This window comes from Colossoma macropomum, unplaced genomic scaffold (genome assembly GCF_904425465.1).
Source record: "Colossoma macropomum unplaced genomic scaffold, Colossoma_macropomum, whole genome shotgun sequence".
Classification (NCBI taxonomy): domain Eukaryota; kingdom Metazoa; phylum Chordata; class Actinopteri; order Characiformes; family Serrasalmidae; genus Colossoma; species Colossoma macropomum.
In genome coordinates this window covers 8,231,386-8,256,914 of record NW_023494789.1, presented here as the reverse complement: position 1 = coordinate 8,256,914, position 25,529 = coordinate 8,231,386, and the positions used below count along the sequence as shown (strand labels likewise).

Sequence of the window (25,529 nt, the reverse complement as noted above, 5' to 3'; positions counted from 1 at the left end):
ATGTTCACATTCTCTGTTTTACATACACTCAAACAGAACAAAACTAATTCTATCTCCCTATCTTTTCCGAGTAAACGACTGCCCACCTGTCCGGCCGGACACTGATGGATGATTGTCTGTCGAGCGCTCCTGCTACCCGCTTCAGACCAGTTGCCCACGCCCCAGTCACCGCCACTTGCCCAGCTACCGCCACTTGCCTTGGACTAGCTGCCCACCCTACACTGAAGTGGACTCCTAACTATTACTACTACTACTACTACTAATATTAGTAAAATAATTTTGTAGGTAGTTTGACCAGAGGAGGATGGGTCCCCCCTTGTGAGCCTTGGTTTATCCCAAGGTTTCTTCCTCAGCTCTGAGGGAGTTTTTCCTTGCCACTGTCGCCCCTGGCTTGCTCACCTGGAGGATTTACATTTCATGTTAAAACTTTGTCTTTAATGGATTTCTGTGAAGCTGCTTTGTGACATCAGTTATAAAAAGCGCTATACAAATAAATTTGACTTGATTTTACTTGACTCACAGCAGCGAACGTCATGCTAACGCGATGCTAGACAGTATATATTTCCAAGGCAAACAGTGCCCCATCGCACTGGTCCCTTACTAGGGCTATGATGAATGTCCTTCTTACCTCGAGTTAGTGCCAAATCTCCAGAGCTGGAATTCGGGACAGCTCTACTTCTAAGACTGAACTTTAGAGGTGGGGAAAAATATCCCTGCAGATCACTTTGAAAAACTGACACCAAGCCTCCTGAAAAGAACGGAAGCTGTAATAAAGGACTAAGTACTGAAAAAGGACATTTTGTTGTTGAGGCTTCTGTGTAATTTTCTGTAAAATATTTGCTTTTTTTTACTTGATGCTGAAAAATAAACAACATGTTGACTACCGAACTGAAATTCAATAAATGAAGGGTGGTCTCTGTTGCACAGCACTGTACATAAGCTTCAACTTTACTATTTTTATTTGTACAATATATTTCAAGCTTTTGAGCATAACCTTTAGATCAAAATGTCTAAGACCAGAAAAAACATACATTCACATGCTGTTCAAATGATTGACTGGTTCTGTACAGATGCACAATCTGCACACAGATTATTAGGCTCAAGTGTCAGCAAGTGTCAGGTAGTCCGTAGTCATGACTATGTAGTTGGGCAAGTGGGGCTTAATTATTATTTACAGACCTTGTTTCTTAGAGAGTGAGAGTGCAAAGTCTTAAAATGTGAAGGTTACAGTGCTAAGGCCGTTGTTTTAGTGAGATAATAGTCATGTCAGCACTAAAGGCTTAAGGGACCCTTAAGCAATAACGAATGCTGGGTCACATCACGTAAGAGCATGATGTCGCTGGTGTACTAAAAGTGGATGTACTACACTGTAAAATATTTTTAAAAAGTTAAGTCAATTAAAAATTTTAATATAACTTATTTAATGACTTAAGGAAACAGGAGTTTGTGGAAGCCCTCACGTTGACTCAAAGAAAGCTGTGAAGTAAGTTATACAATTCAAATGTTCCAATTCATTTCACCACTTTCAGTTCAATCACAGTGTCGACAGGCACAGATACCACTGGAGTGAAAACGCAAGCTAAATGTATAGAAGTTTCTGATCTGAGCTGAGAAGATTCACCGGATCTGAACGTTCTCTCTGCCGCCTCCTTAGGCCCTGGGGATGAAGCGCAGGTTGATGGGTTCAGAGGGAATGAGAAGGGTTCTGGTTTTAGGCTGTATGTTAGGGGATCCATCCACAGGATGAACTTCATAGTGTTGCATCAGCTTGGGGAGCAAGGAGGAAAGGCAATTAAGAATGAGGGAACTATAAGGAGAGGACAACGGAATGAAGCATCAACCACATTCAGAAGCTAGATTAGTCATTTATGCAGTTTTTCCCATTTACTTCACATGTAATTGATCAGCCAAGGCGTTTGGAAGTTTGCTTCTTCAGTTGTGCACTGGAGCTGCAGGGCAAATGTATCTAACAAGCGAGTGAAGCTTATATGACACCATTAGCATCATGTGCAAACTACAATATACTTGATTTAGGGATTTCTAACATGGTATAACATCTATAAACATGAACAAAACATGCTGAAGGGCTTAAAGCAGAAGTATTTTGTCCATATTTTTGTCTATTTTATAAATAACAGTATTTCATGTAGTGTCCGGAACCATATAAGCAAGTCTTGTAACAAAATTGAAAAATTAAAGAAGCAAACTTTGGACACCAAACATTTCTTGTTGTGACTGCATTTGGGGTAAGGGGGAAAATTGTGTTAATATAATTATTGCTTTAACTATGTTACAATTAAGCATATCAGATCTCAAATTAATTATAGTACCTGAAATGTTTGCACGGCTAATAATGAATATAAACAGTTATGAAAAAATTTAATCTTTTTAACTATTTTCACTGTCAGGCACATGAACATTTGTGAGGGAGGTGCTCCTCAACAGCCAGCCTGAATCAAAACTGACATTAGGCATATTAAACATGATTCATCATATCATAATTTCATCACCACAAAGCAGTAGGCAGGGAAAAGAAATATTAACCAATAATATCATATTTCAGCTCCTACTCCCACCACCTCCACCTATCACCAGAAACGTCCCTCCTTAATACTGTGTCTTCAGTTAAATAATTTTAGGTCTTCAGTTAAATAATTTGAATGAAAGTTCAAAAATGGGGTGAGTAAAGCTCATATACAGAACAGTATTGTGTATAAAAAAAATAAGCAGCAGCACCAGCCAACTCACCCTGGACAAAGCAAAGTACATCTCCAGTTCGGCCACCCTCTTACCCACACAGGCCCGCACTCCCACCCCAAATGGGATGGAGCTGTAGGGGTGGTGTTGAGAGCGGGACGGCAACCCCCTCAGCCAGCGCTCCGGGACAAAGCGCTCAGGGTCAGGGAACTCGTTCTCGTCGTGACTTGCTGCATAGTGGCAAAGGTGGAACTGCGTCTGAGAGGAGGAGGAGGAGCAACAGGTGACCGATGTTGCTGTTGATGCAATAATACTTAACAACTGCATCCATCATAAAAATGTAGTATCATATCATGTCATTATAAAATTTTGAATCATAAAAGATTTAGACTAATTATACAGAGCCTGTAAACAGCAACCAGTGCAAACTACCTACATAAACTGTACAGTAATAAGAGGCTGATTAGAGGAGCAATAGATGGGCAATGGGATGAATGGTGAAGTAAGTAAGGGGTTCAATAAATGTGTAAGACTTCTGAGGTCATTTTATTAGTAAATGGAGCATTTATGTGGTTTATAGTTAGTTTTACCCCTTTCGGGAACCAGTAATTATCCACAACAACTTCGTTCTCGAGGGTGAGGCGTCCGTTACCAGGGACTACAGGGTACAATCTGCAACACAGAAAGGTTTAATCTGTGATTGCTGTTCAGAGGTTTAGGAGTACAGAAGTATGGATGATACCCACAGTATTACCAGATAGGCAACATGTGACAATTTCCCACCCCTACAAACCACAATAGGACTAAAAACCACCGCTCTCTCCACGCTTCAACTACCCTTTCCACCTTGCCTCCAACCAAATTGCCTCCAACTCCAAGGAAACCTTCCAACTCATTTCCTCTGCAGTCCAAATCACTGGTTATCAGATTTCAGCATAAACACAAAATCTGGAGGGGAATTTACAACGCCTCTTTTACATAATCCAAAGTGAAGCTGAAGTAAATAGAGCACTACAGAAGACCTAATGGCTTTGCTATACAGAGCACTAGAGTCTTTTCTTTTTCACTTGAACTTCAAACTCAAATGTAGCGGTCATACTGCATGGATCCCACATGCCTTAAAGCAGAAGGTATGCAGAACATTTCAACTACATATAAAACATTTTAACTACATGCTTCAGTGCTTCAGTGCTTCAGAACAAATTACAGAGAAGTTCAGGACTGTTAACTCCAGGCAGAATAACTGCACTGGATCACACAATGCCCTGTGGAAGCCCAGCACACATAAGGTTATCTGAATAATTCTATGTCAAGGACACACTTGATGATGGAGAGACTGCTTCCATCATTTAATGATAGAGATAGTCTGGGAGTGACGCGTCATTGGCAAGACACTGAACACCTGAGGCTCATTTTCGCAAGTTGTATGGCTAAGATTAGGAGTTGAAACAGAGAGCACTGTGTTCAGTTTGATAGGTTTTTCTACAAGGTCTCCTAAGGGCTTTTTGCTGTGTTCTTACTGGCATGCATGAGCTGTACTTCGAACATAAATTTGGCTGAAAGTAGTAAACAGACCACCCTCACTGCAAGAACTACGTTTCCACCTAACCTGGTTTAAAACAGATGTCTTATGTAGTTCAACAGATTTAAGTAATCCATGCTTTTCTTGTATTCCCATAGTTAATGTGCTTTGTGATTTTTTTGCACCAATCAGACAGACAATTTCTCGAGATTCACCCTGAAGACTGTTCTTTGTACCAAGAAGTTTTATTATATAGTCTGCTCCATAAATATTTGGATGTCAACAGGGTTATTGTTATTTGCAGTGGTGTAAAACAGCATATTGGAGCTGAAATTAAATAATGAATATGAGCTCCAAGCACAGACGTCCAGATATAATTTGACAGTATGTACATCCAAATCGGGTGAACAGTGTAGAATTTACCACCACTTTGGTTGTAACCCCAATTTTAGGGGCTTAAAAGTAATTGGACAATTAGTTGCTCTGTGGTTTAATGGTCAAATGTGTGTTCTTCCGTCATTATTTCACTCACAAGTAAGTAAATAATAGGTCTAGAATTGATTTCACATGTGACATTTCCATTTGGAATCTGCTGATGTTAACACTCAATATGAAGTCCAAAGAGGTGTCGCTGCCTGAATCAAGCCATTATTAGGCTGAAAAATGTGCCCTGCTCTCTCCTGCTCCTACACAATAATAACATATGATCACTAATGCCAAAGCATACATCTCATATAATGCATATAAAGCATGTACCTGAGTGTCTCCTTGATGGTGGCTTTCAGGTATGGCATTCTGGTCAGGTCCTCTGTGGTGGGCAGCTGCTTGTCTGGACACACAGACACGACCTCCTGATACAGGCGCTTCTGAATTTCTGGACTCCGGGCAAGGTGATACAATGTCCAGGACATGGTGTTAGATGTCTGAGAGAAAAAAAAAGAGACAGAGGAAGACAGATTTGCTAAATACAGCTCTTTTTAATAATCTTATCATCAGTGATAAGCAGGCTATAGTTTTTTATTAAATACTTCTTACTCATTTCTTACTCATAACTCAATAAAACAAAGAAATTCAGTCAAAAGTGTAGATTCTGAATGTACGATAAATACCACATTTTAGTCGAGAGAGAGTAGAGAGGGCACAATACAGCTTTTTCTTCCAGTACAACACCAATACTGAAACTTACTGCAGATACTTTTACCAATTCACTATTTCACTTTCTTTAAAAACTACTAAGCTTTAAACTGAGCTATTTTAAGCACCTCACTTGGAATGTATTGGCAAAAAATCAAATGTGCACAATTTTCAGACAGTTTTGCCCAAAAGTAGTTGATCAACAAAGACGTGGCTGTACATAGTATACTAGTATAATATAACATACTATAACATTGTATACTTGATCCATGAAAATTATGCTAAAGTCATTAAAATAGATTTCAATAAAATATATGAAATATATTCTGACAGCCTCTTCATGTATTTTTATGCATTTAGGTTTGAAAACTCATTTAAACATTAATTAATTGTGCTGGCGTAATTTTACCAAACTTTTACAGCAAATGTTTAAACGAACCCCTCATGCATGTTACAGTTAACCCTACCGGTTAAGTTGTAACATTTCCATTTATGCTGCTTTCGGCTGAATTGTTCATAAAAGGAAGATACATCTCCATGAGTAATCTTGAATCTGCTCACTGGCTATGTTTTCTACATTCCTCAGGCAGCTATCACAACCAGCATGTAACAGTTGCAGGCTATAGATTGCGCAGACAATGTAGGCGCAGGTTCAGACGCATAACAAGAATGCAGCTCACCTGGGCCCTTGACTGTTTCACAGTGAAAAGTGAATACGTGCACTCATGTTTGCTTTGTTTCTGCCACTATAAATCCTCAGTGACAGAATGTGGGAAAGCAATGCTAGAAATGTCTTGTCAAAAGCTCATACACATCAATATCCACACATATCAACCAACAGAAATAACACAAGCAGTCTGTGTGATAGAACGGTAACGATTACCAAAATCAAATGTTGTTTTTAATGTGTTTGGGGTGTTTTACAATACAATGATTATGCTGTTCTGCTCCACAATCTAAGGTTAGCAGCAAAAGCCTTTTAACTGCTACTTCAATATTTTGTAGTTTAATAAGAAGTTGCTGCTGAGGGCAGACTCCAGCAATTTAGCGTCTCTGTCCTCTTGTCCCCTTAATATTTATTGTAATGTTCATGTCTTTTGGTATGAAATTCATTACAGTCTTGGGACGTATGAGGCTTTGTTGTGGTTCTCACTAAAAAAAATGACTTCCATCTACCAAAATTGTCAGTTCTCACTCTTAACCTTGTGCTTTTTAGCTGTGACTAAATGTCAGTCCTTACATTAGTTTGCAGGTCTAGCCAGAGACAAAAAGCTCTTAAACCTTTGCTAACTTTGTTAATACAGCTGGTGCGACACAATGTAAGTTTACGGTACTGCTGCCACCATCATTTGCACCGTATTGGTTTATGGGCCACATATAATGAGAAGTCACGGCCCAATTGAAATCTCTCCAGCTCAAGATTTTGGCCTTACACACACTCACACACCCCTCCATACACACCCACACACACTCTCACCGTGTCAACTCCTCCCAGCAGCAGCTCAGTGATGGTGATGTACACCTCAGCCAGGGAGAGCTTGTTACTGGACAGCAGGTAGGTGAGGTACATGCCCTCCACTTTCTCGCCCCGCTGCACCTGCTCGTCCATCTGCTTCACCTTCCTGTCAATCAAAAGCCGGGCTATCTCCCGGCAGAACAACATACCTTAAAACTTCCCCTTATTATTTCACTGGAGAAATCAGGGTTTGAGTTGTGACTCTACTGAGAATGCAATATTGAGAAATACCTGCCCGTCCACAAACAAATCAGTATTGTATTTCCAGGAACTATTTCAGTTATATTGCGCCACTGATCAGGGTTTTGCAACCCACTAGCACTGAAGACCAGATAAACGCACGTATGAAGAGATTACAGCATGTTCTGTTCCTCATCTGGGAGCTACACTGCTGTTCTGAAGTTTGGAGTCAATGTTTTCAAATATATAATAGAAATGTGATTGCAGATAAATGTATGAAATGATTCTAATCTGCTAGTTCTGTGAAACTTCACAGACATCAAACAATAAGCTAGCAAACAGAAAAAAAGAAAAATTAGATATGTTCAGAATGATGAAGAGAGCTGTATGATTATGTGGGGGGAAAACTACATAGACCTGAGAACTAAGTTCTAATAAAATCAATATTCACAATGCCTCTGACAACTTGACAAAAATTGATAAACTGTAAAATGTAATGTAAATAGGTACTTACAGCATATTATTTATTATTTAATAACGTGTTTCCAAAGTACTTGTAATATTAAATAAAGCAAAGACTATTTTTTAAATCACATCAACATATGATTTAGACTGATGAAACGAATTCATGAAATGAATGAAGTTACTTACACATATTCTTAAAGTTATACATATATTAAAATATTTCTATGTATATGTCTATGCTATTTAAGAATTATTATTGTAGATAAAAATTAATATCAAACATATGAACATGACAAATGATTCCTTACTTTTGAACATGCAAAGCTCTGTGCCTCTCTACAAATATCAAGTTTTTTCATTTTCTAAATAAAAATAAGTTAACAGCCTCGACAGAGAACACAACTCTTCACATTTTAATGCACAATGACTGTTGATTTGCTGAATTTGACTAGTGGGGAAAAAACATGCAATGTGGACTGTGCAAAACTTAAACTAAGCAAATAAATAAAACAGTGCACGAAAATTAGCGAGGGGGGTGGCTGGGTGGTGTTTGTTTACATTTTTGGAGAGAACTGTACAGTCAAAGCTTTATTCACTGATTTATTCATACCCACGCCGTAGAGGTCATCCCAGGCCTGGATGAACTGCTTCCAGAAGGGAAAGATTTTGCGGGTCCATCGAGGAAAAAACAGCACGGTCTCAGAAAGGGTCAGCATGTTGTTGGCCGCAGCAATAAAACGGAGAGTGTCTGTGGGAATTTCCTCCTGCAGGCAGCCCAAACGTGTCTCAAACAGGATAGAGGAAATTCCTGACCAGAGAGACGACAGAAAACGTCTTCAGCAAGCTAATCCTGATAAGCACAGAAATGGCAAACAGACTCCAACAGGGAGCTACTTGGATCACTAAGAGCAGAACATTCAACCAGCTTCTAGGACTAAACTTTGGAGGTGGGGAATATATCCCTGCAGTTTCTATAAGAAACTGTAAGCAAGTTTCCTGAAAAGAAAGGAAAAATGGACACACTAGATACAAAATAAAATTATATTTAGTCGTTAGAGCTTCTGCATAATTTTCTGTTTTTTCTCTGATAAATAACGTGCACTGAAAGGCTGTTTTGACTAGAAATTCAATAAATGAAACGTGGTCTCTGACTTTTGCACAGTACTGTATGTAAACGACCTTTGCTCTGATTGGCCGTCCTGTATTGTGCCTCATTCCAAAAGGAAATATATCATAAACATCATGAAACATACTGCGTGTTATAAAAACGTCTTCAAGTATTGCAATATTCTTGCCTATCACCACCCCAGTACAGTTTGCCAAGAGCGAGAATCACTGATCCAAAACACTGCTAAGAGAATGAAGGTCAGGTTTCACGAGGCTTACGCAAGAAAAAAAGCACAGCCAAAAAAAAGAGAATCTCATACTTCACTTCTGCAGAAGCCAAATTCTGACATCTGCTAAAGGAATCAGTCTGTTCTGATACAATCAGATCTCTCAGAAGTCAAAGGAACAAAGACTCAAATACAACTCTGGCATTGGAGAGATGGAAAATTCTTTACTGGATAAATCAGTGACTCACTCTACAGTGCATGTTTGACATGTTTCAGACTCTAACCGAAAAAGTCAGGAAACTAATGAGTTTTACTGGCAAAGCGTAATTCAAAACAACATCTTCTAACCCGCTTATCCTTCTGGGTCGCGGGGGGGAGCTGGAGCCTATCCCAGCAGTCATAGGGTGGAAGGCAGGATACACCCTGGACAGGTCACCAGTCCATCGCAGGGCAGGTGATATGAGTGGTGACGTTTCATTTTATTCTATTGGATATTATCTGGACCATTCAAATATACTTTAAGACAAAGGAAAAAAAAATATGAAAATAAAAAAAAAATTCTTAACATTATTTATTATTATTGTCATTGTGTTGTTCTTTGTGTTGTACTTGTTACTACTATGTCTTGTTAACTAGCTTTTTGTATGATTGCTGGAATCTATTAATTTATTTACTTTATATTTCTGCTTTTGAATGAAACTTGAAGTACTACAAGGTGATTGAAAAACAGCACTGATAAACAATTCTTGTTACAGCAAGTAGCACAACTGCTATCCTGGAGATGACCTGGCAGCCCTGACCAGCTGAGACCGCAGAAACTCGTCAGGGATAATTAGTGCAGGAGAGCAGAGGAATCAGTGTCTTTTTAACCGCGTTGTCTTAAAAACTGACAACACACTTTTGTCAGAGAGCAAAAGGGTGACCACTCTTCTGTACCACTTTATACTCTTCTTGCCTGTTTTATTGCCCAGTGCAGTTTTAGTTTGTTTCAAGTTTGTTTCTGCTCTGGATGGATGGTAATTTATTCTCGGTAATGTATACAGTGGAGAGCAGGTTAGCCAGCATTCCAGGGAAGGAGGAAAAACATTACTACTGCACCGGGTGACTAAACCCGACATTTACACCTCACAGCTCTAACAGAGCTAAACAGTGACCACTCACTTTTTCAAGTGGCTCTGGTTTCAGAAGTAAAAATCCCATTCATATTTATCATAGGATTAAGAGTTTGAAGCACTCAATTAATCAGCTAGGAGATAAATTATGCAATAACATGTTTAATATCAGTATGAACTACATATCCCAGAAAGCACTGCAAATGGTTTCAACCAATCATTTGCACTCCTTTTTCCAATAACTTTTGTAATCGTGTATTTTCTCTTTTTTGGATATAACTGTATTATTATTATTATTATTATTATTATTATTATTATTATATAGTATAGTATAGTTTTACGTACATAAAATGTTTGAATTTTATCATTCTAGTTTTAACAGTTCGTTTATTTTATCTTTGCTATCATGTTTCTTAGGTACAGTGAACCTTACGAAAGATGAATTTTTGGCTAACTCTGAGGATTATATCAATCCTGATACAGCTCTTCTTATTCTATGAATTGATGTGGCCCCAAGAACAAATATAATTACTGATGGGGAACCTGAAGGGTGCAGAAAGTCTGATGCTGTAATAATGTGTGAAGTAAAGATGTTTTGTCATTTTTTAGCATGTAACAGTTGAGAACAGAGTCTCGACAGGCCTAACTCTGACTACAGCTGAGATATCTTTGTGTTTTTCACAGGACAGGTTCATTTGAAAGAAGGCTAACCATAAATCGCTGCTTTTGAATGACATGCAGGTAGATTATTTTGTTCTCTTCAGATCAGATACACAACTACTGCATGGTGACTCACTAGCATTTAGCTTCATAAACAAAATGTTGTGTCCCAAGAGACTGCTAAAAACAATACCCGGGTTATAAAAACTGGTAAAAGTTCCAGTTATTCAAATGGCTTTTTCTTTTTTTAAATAGTTTAATTATCAAATATCTGAAATTTTAGCAAATATTTGTTGCAGCTCTAGATATGAGTGATAACATTAATGTCCATGATGTACTTACCATCTCAAAACAGCTAACTTTATGGGCAATATTGTACATTTAACCAACTACTGTGTCTGTATGTTGACTGATCTAAAACTAATGCTATTAAATCTCATTTAAAAGTGGGAAAGTGCTACTTTATGACTGTTGATTGTGTGAGTAGCCATGTTGATATGGCTCTTACAGGCTGAACTCAGAGTTCAGAACATGCTCCTGACTTTCAGAGCAGGAATTCCCAGTTCATGTGACGTTTTCTTTGGTCTTCCAGTTGGAAGTCATAAATTACAACTTCTTTAGTCGAATGCAGGATAAATGCGACTCGCTCACTGAGCATAATATCTGTGACAAGTCTTTATTTTTTAAAGCTACACTGAAGGTACTTAGGGATTTAAAGACGTCTCTAACTAAGTGAATCTTTTCCAAGCTAAAACAATCACGCTTTTTGCTAAAAGAGAGCAGATCAATTTAAAAAAAAAGTTTTATTTATTTATTAATTTGTTTTATTTTACGACCGCTAAGCTATTTATGAAATTATAAACATGTTAATTTTTTCTATTGTAATATAAACTCTCACTAACAAATTGCATTGAAGAAGTCTGAGGCATAAGTTTCCTGATTAAGTTTAGCCTTCTTACAGGCAATTCTTTATTCTTTAATTATTAAATCTAGTTGAAAATCATCTTTCCATGCTTTAAATTTAGATTCTGAGGACTGTAAGGAGTTTGAAGAAGAAGAATAATAATAACTTATACATTTCAGATACGTCTAAAATTCTTATGAATTGCCCCTGTTAACATGCTTTCAAATGTTTTAATTTTTATTGTAATAGTAAATACTTGCCATGGAAAAAGTGTTTACCAGTGTTGTATTACAGTATGGGTGTCCAAAATCCAGACCCTGGAGCAAATGCAGCCCACAGACAGATTTTCGGCCTGCAGCTTCTCATTATACACACCAACCAGTCAATACATTGCAATATTGTGGCAGCAGTATCATAAACTTACACTGTGTTGGAACACGCTGTTAGCTAACGTTTACGAGCCTTTCGTCTCTGACTAGATCTGCAAACTAATTTACTGACTGACTACAGCTAAAAAGTTAACAGTGAGAATCAACAATTTTGGTGAGAGCCATAGCAAATGCATGTGCCTCATACACGAAAAGACCATAATGAACTTAACACCAAAACACATTATGAAACAAACCATGAACAGTACAGTAAATATTAAGGGGGCGAGAGGGCAGAGACACTGAGTGGCTGGAATCTGCTCTCCTCTTGCAGCAGCAACTTCATTTATTTACCACTTTAGTCACAATTTATTTGCTGTTTTGAAATCAATTTGTTACAAATTCGCATTTTTACTCTGAAAAAAATCACAGTGCATCCCATAAAGGCAGCATTGAGCAGCTTCTGTATGGTGAGAGATACATGGTAGCACACAGAAAGCTCTATTTCTATGTTGATGTGTTTCACTGGGGCCAACGTTCAAGTGCATGAGCTCCTCGTCCTCCTTTGGTGGAACATTTAAGTGAATTTTAAGGGGCCATAGCCAAATTCTCAGAATGGGTCATTAGTGAGACGCTCAGTTCAACTGGGTTAACTGCTCTACACATTTGTATTTTGAATTCTTAATATTGTAAATCATTTATGAAAATATTTTGGCAAAGACTGACTGCCCCTCAGGCATTTTCCTATGATCCCATCCAACAGCCTTTGCAAAAACTTTGGAAACCCCTGAATTAAGAAACATATGTGAATTGATACAATTTAATAATAGATAAATGCTCCAAAAATTCTGAGCTGCTGCAGACTCAGAACTGCCCAGGCATGTTGGATCACAAAATGATTGACAGTAGCATCTCCCAGGCAACGTCAATCGGTGTGGTTCAGCCCTGCCTGTGTGAGGGAAGCATAAAGTGCACAACTGAAAACAAGCTGCGTAATGATCATTTGAGAAATCTAATTACATTTTACAGCTAATGGTTTAGAACTCAAGCTTTCATATTATGATGGGTAGATCACGACATATCGTCCGATATTTGAACACTCAGCAGCCCCAATGTTATGTCCATTATGTAACATATCCAGCTAACCGCTGGACGATGCTTCTGAAACAGAGCTGACAGGCCACACAAGCTCCCGTTCTGAGTCAGCAAGTTCATATTTGCAGACACTTTGGAGAAATTTCTCTTATTCTACTCCACGTCTGTGAAGCACAATTGCAGGGAAGCACTGTGAGCCTTGATGTTGGGGGGGTTGTTAATGTAATGCTACATATCATTTTAGTCCTACAGTTGAGGTGGACCGCTAGCTAACGCACTCTAATAAATGTAGTGAAGTCAACTGCTTATAGCAGCATCCTGCAACGGGTTGCTAACACAAGTAGGAAGCAGTGTCTAACTACGCTACAAACAACGGTGTAATAAACCTTCATAACAAGCACCGTTAGATAAGACAAGATTAGACAAGCTTAAATCACCTATTGCTGGGAGCTTCGTCTAAGGAGAGCAGTCACTTTATGTGAAGGAGAGCAACGTGATATTACTAACTCTGACTGGCACTCTGGCAGATCTGACATCACCTGCACCAAATTTAGACCCACCCAACTCAAACTGAACTGAAGAAAACAAAAGGGTAAAAAGGAAATTTCAATAATTTCTCAACAGAAAAGACCTACAGCATTCTTTCTCTGCCAGTTCACAGTAAGAACATCACAAAAACTGCAAAAATCAGACCATTATATTTTCATTTTTGTAACATTAATTAAAAAAGAGTAGACAGGGGCTTTAAAGGGGTTTTATACTTGAGCTTTTCCAAGGAAGATAAAGGAGGAATATTCAAGGAATGCCTTTGATTAGTGGCACATTGAATAGACAAATGTTATGCTCCAAGCCATTCAGAAGTAGAATACAAAGCCAGAAGAAGCACTTGAGACGACACTCGATAAAGCTGAAAATACTCTGTCATATTGTGACTTTACCACTGAAATCATTTTGTAATGATTTTGGAATAAATGAGTTTGTATAATACGAATGTTCACCTTTCTTTTAGGATATTCTTAACCTTAATACCAAAACGAGTCTAAAAACCGATGACCCTTTGATGACTAGTTATATACTTTCATTTTAAGTAAGTTATTTATTGTCATTACACTTAAGGAATTACACAGATCTTTATGTCATGAATTACATTTACATTCAATTCACGTTCTATTTAAACAGGTACCAGTCTGTACTTTGTCCACTGTTTTTAATATCAAACAATAACAAAACCACAGCAAAAATGTATACAATGTCTTTTCTTTTAGAAAAACAAAACTTTACGTGCAATAAAAACTTTTGATAGAATTTCTCTGCTTGTTTTTATCAGCTAAGAGTGATGAATCATTAATATAATAATTCATTTAAAAATTAGAACATGATTTTATTATCACTGCAACTTCTAGGATTCCAATGTTGTAGTAACTCTATAAAGACTCCAAAAGTCCAGCATAGCTGTCCTTTGTGCTTCTTATGCTGACACACCCAATTCAATCATAAACAAGTCTTTCAAGTGATTAATCAAGTGTATCAGAAGGAAGGACAATGTTACATGGCAGGGGTGGAGCTCTGGAAAAATGAGACTAGAACAGGTTTGCGCAGAACTCTTCTTCTAAACCTCTAAACTAAGAAGAAGCTTGGTGAGAAGTTACACAATTTTCCCCTTATCCCAAATGTAGTCTATTAGCCATGTTTGGTGGCCAAAGTTTAATTTGCCACAAACAACAGTAAATAAGGCTCTCACAATTAATCAAAGTTAATTAAAATGTACCTTCTTGATGAATCTGCAGTTAGGTTGGCACTCATGATGAGGGTATTCTGACTCAAATCATTCAAATTGCTGGCTGGAGATTCTCCACAAGGGAAGCTAGGAGTACTCAAATCTCTTTTCCATGCATCATTGAAAGAGGGGAAACTGGTCTCACAAATGCACATATAATTGCACGAACTACATGTTTTTGAAGTAAAAGGCCCGAAACCATAATAAACATACTTAAAAACAGTGTTTTGTTTAAAAACTAGATCCAGACAGACACGCTTAGCAAACAGGCTCCTCTGGAAATATTCAGAATTAAGCTTCAACTGAAGTATATATTAAAAGATTCCCTGTACTCATTTATTACAAACGTTCATGTTTAAGCTAGAGCTGCCATAAGTAGTATTGAACCCAGTGTGGGAAGTGAATGTGTACTGTTCGCTTTGTGCAAAGCCACTACACTGAAAATCCATAGCTAGCGGAAATTAACATTATCATAGTAGTGGTAATTGGATTACTTATATTTTAGTAAGTAAAGGTTTCTGCATTAAACACTTATATATAAGTGATACGCACAGCTATCGCACCCCGTTTCCAAAAAAGTTGGGATGCTGTGCAAAATGTAAATAAAAACAGAATGCAATGATGTGCAAATCCTTTAAACCCTATATTTAATTGCAAATACTACAAAGACTGAAACAGAGAAATGTGTTTTTTTGAAAAATATTTGCCCACTTCGAATTTGACACCAGCACAGAAAAGGAGACCCTGAACTGTTAATCCTATATCAAGCAAGAATGGGAAAACATTTTACTTTATAAACTACAGCAATTGGTCTCCTTAGTTTTCAAACACTTGTTGAGTGTTGTTAAAAGAAGAGGTGATGCAACACAGCGGTAAACAGGCCCCCATTACAACTTTTTTGAAAAGTGTTCAAAATGGACATATATTTTCAAAAAACAATACAATTTCTCAGATTCAACATTTGATATGTTGTCTTAGTAATATTTTCAATTAAATATAGGGTTAAAATGTTTGCATATCATTGCATTCTGTTTTTATTAACATTTTGCACAGCGTCCCAACTGTTGCGGAAATGAAGTTGTATGTTTATATGATCATAAGACTTCCGAGTTATGGTTATTCAGTTTTACTGTTCTAATTGTTTTATTGTTTTGTTGATTTAATCGTTTTATTGTTTTAAATGTTTTATTGTTACAAAACTCTCAAACTCTCAAATGAGGACATTGCTCAGTTAGTAATATTATCAACAGTGACAATTCTGCTAAGAAGTTATACCCCACCAATTAGCACTGTGCAAACTGTTCGTCTTAATCACTCAAAGTTCTTCTTGTGCATTGCTTATAGAGTTTCTAGCACTATATGGCTTATAAAATGGACAAAAGCATAGAAACATAATGCTTTTAAAGCTAATAATTTTAGCAATGCAACCTACTTTTGCTCATCACATAATATTACGTACATTAACAGTTTTAAAATGCTAATTACATTTAGTTTCTCCTTCCCTTCCACCCCTCTGACCTTCAAAGCCGAACTTGTAGAGCTCAGAGGCGAGGTCATTCACAGTGTTCTTGTCCTGGCTGCGCAGACGCAGTTTCTCCAGACGATCTAGCAGGTCCGTCACCACGTCGTGAATGACCGGTGCATATGCAGCCGCTTCGCGCAGCTTCAGCATCTTCGGGTTCAGAGCACTACGCATACGGTACCACTCAGGACCCGTGCTGAAAGAGATAGAAAACTGTGCTCTGGGACTTGGCAAACAACGGAGACATTACATTCATGACAAATAAGGGTAATTCTTTTATTTTTCTATTAGGAGACCATTTCTGTCCCTTTGATATATTTTACAGGAGACAGATTTGGACTTCAGGAAGGCCAGTCAGACACTCTGTGTCTATTGAGCCACACTGATGTAGCACAATGAGGCCTGGCATTGTCTTTCTGAAATAAACATGGACATTCTGGGAAAAGACATTGTCTTGATGGCAGTATATGTCTCTCTAAAATCCCAACATACCCCTCTGCATCAATGGTACCTTCACACATATGCAAGTCACCCATGCTGTGAGCACTGATGCACCCCCATATGTCGGCTTTTGCACCTTTCACTGGGTGTGGATCCTTTCGTCTTTGCCACATGGTCCATTTTTCCCAAAAACAAGCTTAAATGTGGACTCATCTGTCCACAGCACACATTTCCACTGTCTTTTAGAGCACCTGAGATGAGCTCAGGCCCAGAGAACTCGGCGGCGTTTCTGCATAGAATTGATGTATGGCTTTCTCGAGTTTCAAACTGCATTTCTTAATGCAGCAGCGGACTGTGCTGGTTAATAACAGTTTTCCGAAGTACTCCTGAGCCCATGTGGCAGTATTTAACACAGGAGCATAATAGTTTCTTATGCAATGCCGTCTGAGGGCTCGAAGGTCATGCACATTCAACAGTGGTTTTCAGCCTTGCCCTACATGGACTGAGATTTCTCTGGATTCCCTAAATCTTTTCAGAATATTATATATGGTAGATGGTGAAACACCTAAATTCTTTGCAATCTTGCGTTGAGAAATATTATTTTTGAAGTGTGGCACAAAGCGGTGAGCCATGACCCATCTTTGCTTGCAAAGACTAAGCCTTTGGTGGATGCTCCTCTTATACCCAGTCATGATACCTTCACCTGTTACCAATTCACCTGCTTATTGTGGAATGTTTCAAAATGGTGTAACTCGACTCTTCTTGAATGAATTCTATAAACTTTTCATTCCTATTTTGCCTCATGTTGCAAAAAGTTGTGTCTTTGTACTTTTGTCATTTAAATAAAGCTTCAAGAGAATTTACAAATTACAGATTCTTGTTTTTATTGCATTTTACAAAAATGTCCCAACTTTTTGGATTTCTTTCTTTCTTTCGGCTCAAATTTGAGCAAAATTTGAGCAAATAAGACAAATGTGATTATTTGTGAAGAACACAAAGTAATGCAAATTATCACAGTTAATTGTTGTAATCGTTTGATAGCCTTACTTCATTTGTTAAATGTAAACTGCATGAGAGCTATCGAGTTGTGTTAGCAAGCCCAACACTTTCTCAACAAATCTCCAAAAAGTGAAGACACTCATGTCATTACTATCACACAAATAGCTGACGTCAAAAACTCGCAGTGACGATAATGACGACTCATTATTTGATCATTTATTCTATTTAATTGTAATTTAGTAGCATAATTGAACATAAGCTACATGTCAGAATCACTCACAAGTAATGTAACTTTCCAATCAAACAAACTCTGCTATTTAGGCCTACAAGTCATTGATTCAATCAAGCCAATGCAGGAGGAGCTGGTCTGTATTTTTGACTACTTTCATTTTCCCTTTGTAATGTTCTGCTAAGAGAAAAAGCTGAAGTAGTAAACCACAGCGCATCACATGTTCATTTGAGGCTTACAGTGTCCAATAGTTTGACATTAAGTGTTTGGTTTCTTTGAGCAACAAGATGACAAACAGGGTAAAATCAGAAGCAGCGGGAGGACAGACTTACTCAACATGAAGCCCGTAAGCCTGGCCTCTTATTTCTCTGTACTCCTTCCAGTGAGGCAGTGCTGTGCGCACTGGATAACGGCCCTCCTGCCGGATCATTTGTGAGATGAGCTCTGCTGTGGCCACATTGATCACATCAAACGGCCCAAAACGCGAGCGCCAGATTGGTCCATATAGCCGCTTATGCGCCAACTGCAAAGGTCAGTTTAATTATTGTTGTTCAGGAAATGATTCAGTGGAAGGATAGTATTACATCACGATACTTGAAAACATTTCAGAAAACACAGTATATACCACAACCACTGGTGCGCAGTCATGTTGGAACAGGAAGGGGCCGTCCCCAAACTGTTCCCACAAAGTTGGGAGCATAAAAGTGTCCAAAATCTCTTGGTCTGCTGAAGCATTAAGAGTTCCTTTCACTGGAACTAAGGGGCCGAGCCCAACTCCTGAAAAACAACTCCACACCATAACCTCCACCAAACACAATTGGCACAATGCAGTCAGACAAGTACCGCTCTCCTGGCAACCGCCAAACCCAGACTCGTCCATCGGATTGTGTGATTCTCCAAACGGAGAAGCGTGATTCGTCACTACAGAGAACACGTCTCCACTGCTCTAGAGTCCAGTGGCGGCGCTTTACACCACTGCATTCGACACTTTACGTTGCGCTTGGTGATGTAAGGCTTGGATGCACCTGCTCAGCCATGGAAACCCATTCCATGAAGCTCTCTATGCTGTTCTTGAACTAATCTGAAGGCCACATGACGTTTGGAGGTCTGTAGCGATAGACTCTGCAGAAAGTTGGCGACCTCTGCGCACTATGCGCCTCAGCATCCGCTGACCCCGCTCTGTCATGTTACGTTGCCAACCACTTTGTGGCTGAGTTGCTGTCGTTCCCAATCACTTCCACTTTGCTATAATCCCACTGACAGTTGACTGTGGAATATTTAGTAGCGAGGAAATTTCACGACTGGACTGGCATCCTATCACAGCACCAGGCTTGAATTCACTGAGCTCCTGAGAGCGACCCATACTTTCACAAATGTTTGTAAAAGCAGTCTGCATGCCTAGGTGCTTGGTTTTATACACCTGTGGCCATGGAAGTGATTGGAACTCCTGAATTCAATGATTTGGATGGGTGAATGAATATTTTTGGCAATATAGTGTATCTTATATAGTTTGGGAAAAAATAAATAAATAAATAAATGGTGCGTTGTCTTGTGATTTTTAAACAGGGTTTGGATAGCTTGTGCAACCTAAAACTAAAGTGAATGCATGAATGTGTGTAACTTAGCTAGCTAACCTAATGTTTGCGGTCACAAACTGCATGTTTATCATGTAAAATTTGTGAAATGTTACTAAACATAACACAAGTACGAATGTAGTTTAGCCTAACTAGCTCTCCACTGACCAGCTTGGCAGACCGCTAGTTCACATAGCTAACAGGCCAACAGGCTAGGAAGCTCTGTCGATAACATCTTGAGTAAATGGCTTTAAATTTAAATGTCTGAGGAAATGTCAGCTTCAAATGTCCTCATTTATATAAGCTGCCTTAAGAAGTATTAAATCTAATGTGAAGAAGTGAAAGAACACCTCAGTTAGCTTGATGCTAACCTTATACAGTGATACCCAAAGAGATGCTATCAAAAATTAGCATGAGTGTAATGATAGAAATCGAATAAAAAGTGGAAAAAGTATTTTATTACGAGCAACTAGATGTAGTTGGAAAACAATTTGAAAATATTATTTCATTTTGGCCAAAAAATGAACATATATTTATTGAATATTTTTATAATTCATTACAATTGATTCTATTGTTCCAAAAACTGATGCAGTTCACAGAACAATGCATCAGTTCATTTTCATACCCTTACTGCACCCTGAAAGATGACATGAAATGACATGAGTTTTTCTGCAGCTGTTTCGCCCATTTCCTGAAGCAATGAGACGCGCAGCTCTGTAAAGATCATATCAGACTGCTGCTCTGTAAAGATCATATCAGACTGCAGCTCACTTCGAAGCATTCAATGCCTGCTAGTGACAGGGAGTCGACTCCAAAAGAATCGATTCTTCGACTCCGACATGTCGAGCATGCCAATGACTCTACGAGTCGAAATGCTTGGAGTCGACTCTTCGACTCCGTGTTTTTTCATTGCAGTTGGCTCGAGGCAGAATGTGACTAAGGAGTTTGTAATGCAGGAAAGAGTGCTGAGTTTTAAAAATTTTAAATTTAATTACCAGCTTTAAACAACGCTGCTCATCAGCCGCTGCTTTCCTTACAGCGCACAAAAACGTCTTCGATTCATCCTGCACGACAACGCTTCGTTTTTCTTCACGATTAGGCTTGCAGTAAACACTGATCAGAATCGGTACGCGGAACCAAAACATTTTCACAGAACGCCGTGGAAAAGATGATAGTTTCAATTTTCTCATATCTGCCACTTTCTTATTCAACTTGGCGTTCTACCTTAAATGGCGCGGCAGTTATATTCTCGTGCCTGTGTCCTAACAATTTGTCCTACCCATCGAGTGGTCCTACTGAGCATGCGCAAATCACTACAGACTCAGCTTAATATTTCTACGTATTGAATGATAAGGTAATTTAGGCAATTAAAATATCCTGATTATTATTTTAATGCTGGTGACGTTTTCTGTTAAGGAGATCAAATTATCCTACCTATAGATTTCAGCGATGGTAGCATTTTCTGACAACTTAGGCCATCAAAATATCCCACCTACAGTTTTATGTTGAGCACTACCTAAAAATATGTGTTACGGTGGGTCTTTTTGACAAAGAAGCACAATTCGTCAGAACACTGGTGCACCATAGACGGGTTTCCTGTTTACAAAGGTTACTGGGTGCGCGCGCAGCCAAGGGGCAAAACCAGAGTTTATGAGGAGCCTGGCCACTTCCTATTCCCTCCGTTATATCAAAAACAGGACTGCTAAACAGCAGAGGGCGCTCGCGAGGGAGTCCTCAATGAATGGGAGTAAATGGAGCTCAACGGCTAAAAACGAAAAGTTAAAATAGTTTCTAATCACTTGCTCAGAACGTTTCTTTAATTTTAGAAAGTAGAAGGATGTATTTCACTAAAAAAACAAAGAAATCTTACCTATATATTTCCTTTTTTCTACAACAAACGGGTTTTGGGCAGCAGAAGGCGGGCATTACTGCTAGAGAGTGATGATTGATTGGCGAGCAGAGCAGCTCATTAGCCGTTGGCGCTCACGCAGGTCATGGACATACATGAGGTGCCGTTTTAAACTCCTATGCTGTTCTTTGTTCAGGAAATTATTTCATTCTTTTACATTAAAAATGTTTGAGCATTTATAAACTATGATTTTGCTCAAACGCTCCCTCTTAACCCATTCATTTTAGACACACTCGGGAGCGCCCTCTAGTGTTTGAGAAAACCAGAAGACACTGCAGTGTGGAAATTCTCCTCTCTACAGGTTCTCTGGCAAAACCGCTTTGGCAATTTAGCAGTTACAGGGTTTTAACGTTAGTCAAGTTTTTAATCAATGTAGATTTTGCACTGCGTGTAAATTCTTGTTGACGTAATAATAAAATACTATTTCTGCGATGAACATGTTTGTTTGGCTTTCATTTGTATATTAATATAGCATTATGTAAAATGTTAAGCTAACAATGGCTGATTATTAGTATGGGCTAGTCAACAGGTCTATAAACACCCCACTAAGTTTACTATCCACTAAAGGTTTAGCTAATAGGAGCTGTCATATAAAAACCTTTATTTGCTGACATGTCCTATGAATTTTGCCCAGCTTAGCCGGCTTTGTTGTTTATTGAGCCTGTCTATCCTCTCCTTATTTCACAATACCAGGAGCAAAGTGGTACCATTAGTGTTGCTAAGCTAAGTAAACAGACAACGTACGGTAGCTATCATCAATATGAATCACACACAGTGCTAAATTACTCCTGACTAGCTAATGTCAGCAAAGAAACATACCGGTGTTCTGACGAACTGTGCAACCTTGTCAAAATTTCCTTCGCATATTTATAGGTAGAACAGCCAATCACCCTGTCAAAAAACATTAAATTTAGATACAAGTGGATGCTGCGCAGACTTTTGTTGCTTTGGTGACCACCAGGACCCCTTGTCCGCCCTTTTGATGGCCTGAATCCATAATCTTCTGCAGTGTTTGGCAAAGTGATGTGATGCTTTCAAGATATTAAACACTCTCCAACTAGCTTCTCTGCGGTTGGTGCAGTTTACTGCACAGAAACTCCTTGACTTTGTTGTTTTCTGTCACAAACAATGCTGCTTTCTGTTGCTTCCACATCCAACTTCAGCCTCATGGAAAGAGAACCAAGATAACATCCAGCTGGTTTCTTTTCAAAGAATTCTGACTACAGAAATGATCTTCTCAGTACATCACTCTACTTCTCATTATGTGAAATAAGATCATTGTTCATCGTATCACTATAATCTGTAGCTACTCAAATTACGGGTTATGATGGTTTAATCTCTGCTGTATCTGTTTGTTATGGACTCTGGACGCTTTCTTGGTTAAAACTAAGTGGAGCTCACTCCAGACAACTCTGGGTCATTAATCACAGCTGCCTGTGTCAAATGTAGAAGGGAAAACTGTTGCCAACTTTAAAAGTACACCAAAGTGTGGGAACTGTTGCGTAGGGTAACCAAAAGTCATCCTTAGGTACTTCACTAAAGTGGAAGTAAAAACAACTGAAGTAGAAGTAAAAGTAGCTACCAAAAAAACAATTCGAGAAGGAGTAAAAAAGTGTCCGGTAAAAAACCCTCACACACTGGGTTTACTACAGAACTGCAGTGGCATGGGAACTGAGGAACTGGAGCCTGTTTGGCTCTACTCTTCTATTTTTAGGATTCCTTTGAGTGAGTGTTGTAATTAGCCAAACAGTCTTGGCACTGAATCAACGTAACAGAATGAAATTATACCGCAAATAGGCATCATTCATCCTTTTCATACAGGAATGTGAAAGACTAAAAATGAAAAATGAAAATGCAACTATTTTATTCACAAGCACATATGAATATGTGTCATCGTTTAAAAATACTCTTCAGAAACACTGTCATGATTACTCTATTACAGAGGTAATCATAGGCAGACCGCCGTCTGAGTCCGGACCCAGGCGCTGTCCTATGTGGACCTGGACCTATAACCGATAAACTATGGAGAATTATTTAATTTCGACGGGGTGGTCCTGTTTTAATCAGCGTAACTTTTCTAGCCTTTACAGTAATGCTTTAGCAGCCCGGGAAACTCACAGACCAATCGCATACATTGCAAATATCACGCGTGACACTACTCAGCCAATCAGATCTGTGCATTACGATGGGCACTGAGACTCAAGTGAGTGACTCACACACAGGGGAGGGACGAGGCAAGAAACAGCAGTCGGAGAAGAACGTGAGTCAGAGGGTTATTTCACATGGAGTGCTCTAAAAAGAGAAAACTGACGATAAATATTATTAATATTAATGAATTGTACTTTATTTGATTTAACATTGAGTTGTTCACTGCATACGATGTTGATCTACTAGGCTACTTCAGTATTTTCTCTAACTGGACCTTACTGAATTTTAATCAAAGACCCCTGCTCTATTAGAAACTATGACTTTTTAAAAACCTGATTGATTTAAAATTTACAGGGTCAATTTAGTTTAGTGCTTAGTTCACAATTAAATGATAAACAGGTTCCGCAGGTCATTATAAAGGCGTGTTAAGCAGAATAGCTTTTGTGTGCTTCACTGAAAGAGAGGAAACCCACACCAGCAGGATCTCACACACGCACATATGTTTGTAGTTACAAATTTCAAGTATATGAAGTTAAATTAAATGTTTGCTGTTATATATTATGTGTACATGACGTGAAATGTTTTGCTTAACTATGTCTAGGGTAGCGGACCTTCATTAAAAAATAGCAAAGGTACAAGAAACTAAGTAAACAGAAACTATTTTCTACCCTCATCTGAACTAAGTACATAGTTCAGCCCATGTCATCTTTGCAGGAATGCTGCAGGATTTGAGTCAGATCTCAAAGGCGAATTCCACACATTTTTTCAATGTCTGCGTAATGTAAGTGGTTGAGCTGTAAAAAAACTTTTTCACAGTGGTTTGGTGTGAAATTCATTTGCAGAAAAACTTGCCTGCTCAGATTTTTTTTACAGTGGTGCTGACAGCAACCAGAGTCACCATGTCTACAACTCAAACATAGCTATTTTATTTACTATGCAAAACCACCAGTGAACCTACAAGTCTTCGGAGTTTTATGTGTAATGTTGATGATGGTAAAATAGTGGTAAATCTGGAAAAAAGAAAGTTTTCTTTGGGGACTACTTGCCTTAGAACACCCTTCATGTATCCCTCCATCATCAATAGATTAAAACAAATTGAATAAAATACATTTCAGGCTAAACTATCGATCATAAAACTACTGTAAACAGTGTCTCAGACATCAGACTGAGCATTCATTAACATTTCATGCAATAATTTTCTGTAAGGGAGATTTTAGAGGCATTAAACACTTTTCAGATGTCTGATTCCTATTAACCACCACTGTGAACAATTCTGACTTGACAAGTCTCTCTAGAACGGAGCCAAACCCACTCTGAATGACTTTGTTGACATCTTAACCATTTCCTTATGCAGAAATTTTGGTGGAGTTCCTCTTTAAGAACCACTCGTTAACATTAATCCTGAATGCAAACAGCTGAAAATAGCAAAGCTGGAGTTTCTAACCTGCATTGCATGGCTCTTATCTGCGTAGCCCTTTACAAACAGCCAGTAAACTGTAGTGGCCAGACTGGGCCCTGGGAGGTCATCGATGGTCTTCAGTTTCCCCGGTTCAGCGGTGACGGACTGCACGTTCAAGTCGCTGGTTTGTGCCTTCAGGCTCCGCACTCCCTCGAGCTGAAGCAGGGCTGTTGGCCGCCAGCGAGTCACTGTGAGGCGGACAGGACTGAAAACTCCGCACGCCATCGTGATGGAGCTCGTAGCGCAGAACAACGGCTGCCAGCTGACCGCAACAAAATACGCCACACCCGCCTTCACACAAGCCCCGCCTCCTGCAGTCTGATTGGCTGAAAGGTCGCAGGGGAACTTTAAAGTGGAACTTTAAAAATTCGACATAATCAAATCGTTGAGATGTAAACAGAGTCATTCAGAGTGGTTTGGTGAGAAACGCTCAATTCTAGAGAAACTTAGAGTCAGAGTTCTTCACAGTGGAGGTGATGGGAAC

At 38.8% G+C, this 25,529-nt stretch overlaps 1 protein-coding gene across 1 annotated transcript; it reads right to left on the bottom strand.

Moving 5' to 3' along the window:
- Nucleotides 1–379: 379 nt before the first annotated feature.
- Nucleotides 380–25,301, bottom strand: si:ch211-113j14.1 (cytochrome P450 27C1). The gene is made up of 9 exons (XM_036569986.1): nucleotides 25,031–25,301; nucleotides 18,288–18,478; nucleotides 16,283–16,482; nucleotides 8,125–8,322; nucleotides 6,831–6,994; nucleotides 4,976–5,142; nucleotides 3,288–3,369; nucleotides 2,749–2,955; nucleotides 380–1,767 (listed from the first exon to the last, which is right to left on the bottom strand). The coding sequence occupies exons 1-9, from the start codon at nucleotides 25,268–25,270 to the stop codon at nucleotides 1,651–1,653; spliced, it is 1,566 nt and encodes a 521-aa protein (XP_036425879.1). The 5' UTR covers nucleotides 25,271–25,301; the 3' UTR covers nucleotides 380–1,650.
- Nucleotides 25,302–25,529: the final 228 nt, after the last annotated feature.

Coding starts and splice junctions, on each gene's coding strand:
- si:ch211-113j14.1 (XM_036569986.1), bottom strand. CDS start 25,270: ATGGCGTGCGGAGTTTTCAGTCCTGTCCGCCTCACAGTGACTCGCTGG. Junction 16,483..18,287: donor GCTTACGGGCTTCATGTTGA/GTAAGTCTGTCC, acceptor TATCTCTTTCAG/CACGGGTCCTGAGTGGTACC. Junction 1,768..2,748: donor TGTACTTTGCTTTGTCCAGG/GTGAGTTGGCTG, acceptor TTGCTCCCCAAG/CTGATGCAACACTATGAAGT.